The 9,288-nt window shown below is 37.3% G+C and overlaps 1 protein-coding gene across 1 annotated transcript; it reads right to left on the bottom strand.

The window, feature by feature from the left end:
• Positions 1-3,439: 3,439 nt before the first annotated feature.
• LOC111946837 lies at positions 3,440-8,880 on the bottom strand. The gene is made up of 12 exons (XM_023951707.1): positions 8,454-8,880; positions 7,026-7,086; positions 6,604-6,701; positions 6,333-6,467; positions 5,990-6,138; positions 5,781-5,917; positions 5,600-5,693; positions 5,337-5,460; positions 4,976-5,196; positions 4,721-4,898; positions 4,236-4,360; positions 3,440-4,080 (listed from the first exon to the last, which is right to left on the bottom strand). Exons 3-12 carry the CDS (start codon positions 6,695-6,697, stop codon positions 3,739-3,741), a joined length of 1,599 nt encoding a protein of 532 aa, XP_023807475.1. The 5' UTR covers positions 6,698-6,701; positions 7,026-7,086; positions 8,454-8,880; the 3' UTR covers positions 3,440-3,738.
• Between the last annotated feature and the right edge of the window lie 408 nt (positions 8,881-9,288).

The raw sequence follows: 9,288 nt of genomic DNA, 5'->3' as shown, positions 1-9,288 counted from the left end.
GAGGACGCCATCTCCTCTGTGGTTCACACAACCCTCACCCACCTAGAGAACAAGAACGTGTACGTTCGACTGCTCTTTCTTGGACTTCACATCAGCTTTTAACACCATCATCCCGCAGACCCTCACCCAAAAACTACACACACTTGGACTGAACCCCACTCTGTGCAACTGGGTCTTGGACTTCCTGACAGACAGACCACAGTCTGTAAAAATCCGCAACGTCTCCTCCTCCCCGATCACCCTCAGCACGGGCTCCCCCCAGGGCTGTGTGCTGAGCCCCTTCCTGTTCACCCTGCTCACGCACGACTGCACAGCGAGTCACCCCAGCTGTCTGATCGTGAAGTTTGCGGATGACACAGCTGTGGTTGGACGCATCTCTAACAACGATGAGTCCGACTACAGGCAGGAGGTGGAACATCTGGTACCTACAATTTGATAGAACGTAAAAAACAAAACAAAAACATTTCTCAAAATTACTTAACAACACAGCAAAAAGTGGAGTGTTGATTCAACTCCCACAGAGTTAATTTCAACACTTTTTCAGGGTTTATATAGCTCCACACTTTACGGAGTTAAATTAACATTTTCAAAATAGTTAAATCATTTAACACCTATTCAGAGTCAATAGTTTAACTCAATAAATATGTTAATTTAACACCGAGTCAGAGTCAATAGTTTAACTCAATAAATATGTTAAATTAACACCGAGTCAGAGTCAATAGTTTAACTCAATAAATATGTTAAATTAACACCGAGTCAGTCAATAGTTTAACTCAATAAATATGTTAAATTAACACCGAGTCAGAGTCAATAGTTTAACTCAATAAATATGTTAAATTAACACCGAGTCAGAGTCAATAGTTTAACTCAATAAATATGTTAAATTAACACCGATTCAGAGTCAATAGTTTAACTCAATAAATATGTTAAATTAACACCAAGTCAGAGTCAATAGTTTAACTCAATGAATATGTTAAATTAACACCGAGTCAGAGTCAATAGTTTAACTCAGTAAATATGTTAAATTAACAGAGTCAAAGTTCCTTTTTAACTCACTAAACTTAGACACTAAAACTACTACCCAAATAAGCGTTTTTTTAAACAATTAACTAAAATGTTTTACCAAGTACTGCAATATGATACAATAGCTGAAATTATATAACCGGCAATGAAATAATTCCCCAAAAAATGTATTTTCAAACATATTTAATATTTTACTCCCATGCAGTCAATTAATACATAACACATGACGGAATAACAAAAAAACTTTCATCTGTTGCTCCATATGAGCTTTGAACATCAAAGGGTTTGTAACATTTCAGTTCTGTTATTTTGATAACACACTTTTCTTCTGTACTTGACACTTTAAAGGCATGGTAATGTTCATCAAAGTACTCCGTAAATAATTTTTGAGTCAATAAAAAAATGTCATCATTAACTAAAAGAATGTCAAGTATTTGAATAAAGATAGGCATTTCTTCCTCCATCAAACTGCAAACAACAAGTCCAGCTCTGTACTCCACACCATTAACTTTAACCCAACTTGTTGTGAAAACATCTTTAGACTGTTCAAGAATCTGACTGTTTACCACATTTTCCTCTCTCAATGAAAATAATTTAATTGGCCCATATTCCTTCTGTTCGAGTGCTAAGGTTTCCCAGTGATAAGCAATGGCCATCTGATGTTTTTTAGCGAGTGATTTGGTTATGTTTTTGAAATTTTTGAAACAATCTTTTAACAACTTATGTTTAGCCTCAAACCTCATAGACCAGAAAAACAACAAGGGACCAATTTTCCTAATTGAAGACGGGTAATGAATCATAAAATGATGCTTGGGTATCAAGTTTCTGTGCGGATACAAGTACTTGAATAGTTTGTGGTGGTCAAAAATCAGATTCTTTAAATACAGAGTCATACCCAGAGTGAGAGAAGGTGAAAAAACTATGTTCATTATTTGAAGTAACAGTAGTAATAGTTCCCAGTGTCTGTTCCCTGCTGGAATAACGTCACCAAGAATAAGTGGAATGTTTTTTACGAGACATAATGTCTGGATGGAGTTCAAGCAAATGCCATTACCTGGACTATCCAAAATAATTTTAGTGGGACGATTTTTTCTTTCTAAAAAACCATAGTCAAAACCATAGATCCTTGAAAGCAAGTTTTGTTCTGATATGTAGTGTTTTGTGAGATATTCAAATAGCAATTTGATCTCATACTGAGCGACACCTTCAAGAAGATCATGCATTATATCAAAAGAGTAGTTACTGCAAACATGGAAATACTGCAAGGAATTTATAGAATTTTTTTTCAGACCATACAGTGACTTTAAATTAACATTTTCTTTAAGAGACTGCCAATGCATGTCAAACACATCTTTTTCACGAAAGACCACTTTAGGATCATCCTCAGTGTACACTATTTGACAATCATCTTTTTCAACCAAACAAAGGCGACAAAAATGTCGGCTGTTGAATGACTCGTTAAAACCAAGAATGGAATGCATCCCTAGATTATCTCCAGTTATTTGTGAAATTGTTCCATATATTGGCTCATCAGAAAATGGAAGACTTATCCCTCGACTTTCAAGTTGTTTCAAATCACTTATCAGTGGTTCCAGTATAACATCAAAACCGTACTTGTGCAGATCTGGTGTGTGGAAAAGAGATACTAAATGAATGTTCATCAAGATGGAATTAAATTTTGGAGGTAGATTTCTTAAAATGAAATAAATGCAGCCAATTTTGTGAATTCCACGTTTTGAGCCAAGGGGATTGGCCGTTTCAAAATCATCATAGAATAGCTGAATTTGTAAAGCATGCTTTTTGGCTGAAAACAGGGGGTGAGTATTAAAGTAACTTACATCACAAAAGTCATGATACGCATCAGGCTCTGACCTACACTCCCTCTTCAGGAGAGCACAAATATCTGGATTCTTACACATGAACTTCAGAGATTCCAGAACAGGGACATAAATGAAAGTATCCTTAACAGGTACCTGATCATAAGTACCCGATTTTTGATTACGTCTGGTGTCGTATCTCACTCCCAGTGTTATTTCTCTGGGCTCCACCACTCCCCATTTTAGGTTGAAGAATTTATTTCGTTTCCATTCTGTATTTAGATGAGTGAATGGGTTTTTCAATTTTTCAAAAGATTCATTAATTACAGATATGTTGGGGTCAGTTGCAGGTAAAGCAGAAATAATGGCTTGCTTTGCTTCTGAACGAAGCTCGCTTGTTAGTTCCTCCAAATCACCCACAAGTGAAGATACTAAACTGTTAGAAATGCCACTACCCTGCAGTTTGGCCACAATGGATGCGCACATTTTTTTGGATGAATCCCTGCTAAAATCTGAAACACTAGTTTCTCTACTTTCTGGAACATGGGACGAACTAGACTTTAGAATAACACTGGATGAACTTTGAGAATGATCTGTTGAATGAAATTGGTCTTCCAAATCATGTGAAACTGGATCACTAGGCAAATTAGTAACAGCTGAAGTATGAACAATTTGTTCAACGTTGCTATGAATAATGTTAAGGTGCTTTCTAAAGCCTGCATATGTTTGAAACTGAAGCCTACAACTTGGCTGACAACAAAACAACTTGAACTTTGGTCCAGGATAATAACCATGTTCACCTCTTATATGTGAAATCAACTGCTGACTGCTGGGGAAAATTTTGTTGCACAGAAAACATGTGAGCATTTTGCTCAAAATGCCTTTAATTGTCCTGGCTTTAAATCTGGGTTGTGAGAAGCACCTCCTGGTTAAGGAGTTTGGCTCTCATGTCTCGAATTCTTGGTGACACCTTCATTTTACCCATATCAATGTTATAAACTGTTGTCTGCAAAAAGGTGTAGAAATTCAGAAGTGCACCATCATAAGACACACTGAAAACAAAATGAGCTTTAAAAAGTTCATCAAATGCCCCAAGGGAGCGGTTTGCCTGGCATGGGATGAGACGCTTGTCAATGGAGATGTAGAATCTGTCGATGTTCCTCTTTTCGCGACCAACGGCTAGGAGGTATGGCTGATGGTTCTGCTGGTTCTGAAGATGTTCTTCCAAACTGCAGCAAGACTGAGGTTTAAAAAGGACATTGGACACTCAAGTCAGAAATAGCACTGCACAAGTGAAAACAAACATTCTATGTTAAAGTAAACTTGCCTACAATTTGTTTCATTTAACTCTTTACCAGTTTTACACATGATCAAAATTAACAAATGTAAAATTACCTTGTGAAAGACAATAACTTTTTCAACTGCATCAGAAGCGCTGATTTTTGGAAACTTTGGTCCCCCAGGTGGTGGTGGAAGGAGATATAACAGCAACAAAAGCGAGGCCATCTCTGCATCATAAGCTATGGACAAAGAATGAATGAACAGCAAAGACTTAAAACAATGATCATTAAAAGGGCAAAAACCAATTACTCTGTTGAAAACGTTGCATATATTTAAAACTCTGCATGTCTCAAGTAGATATGTGCCGCAACAAATAGTAAAATGACAGCTAAAATAAGTTGGCGGTGATGCAATAACTGAGAAACTTAAATATGCCCCTAATAATCTGATTTAACAAACCTGCATTCAAATGTACTGCAAATTCATGTACTTCATGATCTTTTAGGTCATTGAACTTTTAAAGACTTACACAAAGCAAAGTACAAAAAAAGTTATGTTAATAAAGTATTGAATTGTAAACACAAGAGAGCAAAACTCACTCATTGCCTCATGACTTCCTTGTGGACTCTCCGCTGAATGCAACAACTGACGAAGCTCTGGTGTTGAAGTGAGCTGCTTGGCCTCTTTGATAACGTTGCATCTAAAGATCGGGTCCCATTTCTGAAGCAGCCGGTTGGATACCTCGTCATTAAACAAGAGAATGAAGTCTTGATTTACCTATGAAAAATAAAAAATATACTATCACCACATTCTGCACATTTCAAGTAGATCTCAAAATATCACTGCATACTTACCAATCCTTTGGTATCCAGGAATCTTGGGAAGATTGACAGGATGTCAAGCGTTTTGTCTGAGTCATTGATGAGTTTTTGCCGATGCTGAAACGTCTCTCTCATCTTTCGAAAAATTTGCGTAGTGTCTGTGGCATAATTGAGCAAAGACATTGCCTCCTGACAAGCATCTCCATCCAGCTGCTGCTCCTCAACTACAACAGATCTCTGGAATTTAGGGCCCCCTGAAGAGGAAAGTGGCTTTCTAATGTCAGACATACAAACTACTTTTGTGAAAGAGGTGACAGCATACAAACCTAAAACCATCTTTGCTCTCTTCTACTACACTAGCTGACATAAGATGACCAGTTTGCAGATGTATTACCTCCTCCTTGACAAAGGCCAGTGAGGCTATTTGAAGTGGTAGATTCTCGTCGAATCTTTCTCTGGATGGTCTTAAGACGCCAAGAAATGTATCCTGTACTGCTTGCAGCATCATAGAAGTGTTCCTGAAATGGAAATACATTAACACTTAGTGCATTGTCTGTCATTTTTAAGAATATCAGAAATCAAAATGCCCACCCAGAACCTAACAACACAAATCATAAATACTATCTCAACGAATATTACAATAATAATTATACATACGTAGCCTTTCTCGGAGTATGGGTCTTTTAGGGATGGAAAAAGTGTCACTATCCCAAGAGCATATTCTTCTCTAACAGCTTTAGTGGGGAGATGTCTGGGAAGAGATTCAATTGGGATTACTATAGTAATAGATAAACAGTTTTGATTCTTTTTTTAAGTCTACAAAAACTGGGCACATTACCCATGTTTATCAATCATGTGGGCCACTATTATATTGACCAGCTTTCTTCTGGTAGAATCTTTAAGAGTCTGTGATGCGTGATATTCTTCAAGGACCTCTTCACCACCTGAACTGGCTCCAAGTACAGCTTCGATCAACTTAGGGAAGACAAAAATTGTAATTAAACGGCAAAAAAAATGTTGACAGAGATATTTGAACTTTGTTCCAACCTTTTTTGCAGAAACTGCATTGATTGTTCCTTCAACTCTTGATTTTTTCCTTGGGATCTCATCTAAAAGTACAGTTGATGCACTTGCACTTGAACTGAAGCTTGAGTCAGACCATTCAGATGGAGAGGACAAGGAGCAATCAGTAAACTCTAGGAGAAAAAATAAATTTCAGAAATAAAAAAAAATGTACATCTTCGTTCAAATGTTGCAAAATTTATTGCATCTTGTTGGATTCCACATTATACTACAAATTGTTTTTTTTTTCTGTAGACTGATTTGAGAGTTCAGGTTCCACCATTTGACACTGAATTGCTTCATGTAACTGACCCTTTACATTTCTCACCATCACTTGGGAAAACTGTTAAAACAACGCTGCCTTGGCTGACAAGGTCATTGAAAATGTCTTCGTCAACTTCTGTCCCTGTTGCATCTTTGTATACTACTTTTGCGTCAGGTGGCAGGCAAAACCTCTCGATGACTGGAAAAGATGAGATATTTCTGAGAGCACCTTTTAAGCCAGCACTATTCTCACTTCACAAATGAATAAACTAATTTGGATACAAAATCACCTACACAAAATGTATTTCCTCTTCAAACGAAATTTAAAAACAAACCTTTTTCATGCAGTTGCATGAAATCAAACTTTCCATCAACTTCATCCAGCTTTACATATTTCTGCTGTTGGCGGTAGCAAACCTGCACCAGCATTTTACTGAACCATACCAAAAAAAAAAACATGACAGAAATAAGCATTTTTTTAGCATACAACTTAAACAATTCAAGCTAAAATTAAAAACAGTCATATGGACACAGTAATAAACCTGTCAACTATGTTATCCACTACAGAGTTTTGAAACTTATAAAACCCATGCAGTGGGTTCCAGAATGAGGTGTGTGTGTGAGCCATGTAATATGCAAAGTCAATTATGTAATCACCAAGTCTGGTATATGTTAGGGTGAGCTTTCCATAAAAGAACAAAAAATAGGGGGGGGGGGGGGGCATGCTGACACTGCTAACATGACTATCAAGACTTACCTCCTTCACTTAGGGTTTACCAGCTGAGACCCTCTGAAGCTGAAGAGCAACACCAATTGACCTACAAGAATTAGATTATAAAATTTAGTTACATTTACAATGTGGTGTAAATATTGATTAAAGCAAGGTTGCGTTATAAAATTCAATTATACTTAAGTAACCCCCCACCCACACAAAAAAATTTGACAGCCCTTACCAGCCCACAAAGATAGACTTCATAAATATTAGGTTAAATCATTGTCCATAGCTCTAAATAAAACAATTAAAATACAAAAAAAAAAACTTGTATACATTTTGCTTATAAAATGCATTTTGCAACACAGAGTAAAATAAAACGACATTCCCTATTTAATTTCTCGGATAATCTACGTCCACATGACATCCAGCGATTACAAGCAGGAAAGGGTGTCTGTTGTGTCTGTCTTAAAATTTTGTCCCACCTGTAAAAATTTGTTTTTTAGTATGTAGTAACTTTTTGCAAAGTGACACTAAAAAATTCCTTCCTTCCACAGGACAGATGCAATTTTGAGTACGTTTTTTTAAGGGATGCCACAACTGGTTAAAAGTCAAAAATAGTTTTTTACATGATTCAAGCATACATGAAACTTGCTAAATAGTAAATAAATAAAATTATATAAATGCAGGAAAACACATTTTCCTAAAATGTAAAATAGTTATCTAAAACCCCTAACTGCATTCACACAGAACGTAATTTCGTGTGTCTGTGACCAAGTTAAGGCTTGCTGTTCCTGTATTAGTTCGAAAGGGAGTAGGCCTAAGTAAACAGGTGGCTTTATCATGTCTGTCTGTCCGCCAAGGTGGATGTGGAGCGCTCCAGCCCCATGGGCCCTGGAACAAACTGGCGACCTGTCCAAGGTTTACCCCACCTTTCCTTAACAGTAAAATCGGACGTGCTCCGGCAACCCCGCTGCTCCGAAAGGGATAAAGCGGGTTAAGAAGATGGATGGACGGATGGATGGAATTGTGACGTTGAGTCGCCATTTTGGATTTGTACTTCACCTGCTAATCGAGTCCCCGAAAACGTCAAGTCCCAGAGACGAGTCCCAGATTGTTTAAAAGCGACAACCTTGCCAACGGTCTTTTTTTTTTTTTTTTTTTTAAACTCAGGCCGCGCCGCTGAAAACACACTGCGCTCAAATCGCGCCACAGATCCTCTACATTAACTTAACATTGAAACTCGAAGTCTGTGTGTGTAGCATTAGCTGTTAAGGTAAAGCTGCATTTACAACATTTGTGCGTGTAGTGCATTACAGAAGGCCACGGACGGGTTGGATGAAACCGCTGCGTGAAAGCAGCTTAACAGCAACAAAAAAGCGTAGAAAAGTTATACAATTCTCTCTATATACATTATTGTATATACTAAGGGCCATTTAACAGTATTTTTCCCCATAAATTAGTTTAACTTACCGCTTGTGAAGAACTTTTTCCAGCACTGATGAAATTGCCGCAGCTCATGGAAAATTACCACGTTGCACTTTCTTGCACAGGGTTTCAGAGGCAAAAGCCCAGGGGCCTTGACTCTCTATAGTGTCAAATGAACTTCATTTGGCCAAAATAACTCCAACACTGAACATCATTTGAATCGCAATGTGTTAAAATAACACTTCAAGAGTGTCAGCACCTTGTACTTTCTTGCACAGGGTTTCCGAGGCAGAAGCCCAGGGGCATTGACTCTCTGTAGTGTTAAATTAGCTTGATTTGGGTAACACTGATAAATAACCCCAACACTGAACACCATTTGAATCGCAATGTGTTAAAATAACACTTCAAGAGTGGAAATCAACTCTGGTTTGTTTAACCCCGAAATTTCAACTCTCCAGTTTTTGCTGTGAACCACAAGAGTCTGTCAGTTGAGAAGGTATTTTGATACATTTTAAATGTATACATTTTTTAAACTTTTATATGGAGTTTGCATTCTGCAGATTGTCTGATAATAAATTCCACATGTTGACCCCCTGAACAAAAATACTATTCTTTATTGCATTAGTTATAAAGCAGATCCAGCTCCAACCAGGACTGTAATGACATGGACTGACAAAGCTGTGGAAGAACTGAAAGGCTGCTTAGAGGCCACACACATGAGCATATTCAAAGCAACTTCAGCAGATCATATCAAATCAAACTTTATTTATAAAGCACTTTTCATATGGGAGTACAACACAAAGTGCTTTACATTAAAACAAAACAAATAATATAACAGTAACAACTAACTACTAACTATCTAACAAATGAACTAACTATA

Source organism: Oryzias latipes, chromosome 3, assembly GCF_002234675.1.
Source record: "Oryzias latipes chromosome 3, ASM223467v1".
NCBI lineage: Eukaryota > Metazoa > Chordata > Actinopteri > Beloniformes > Adrianichthyidae > Oryzias > Oryzias latipes.
This window is presented reverse-complemented; position numbering and strand designations above follow the sequence as displayed.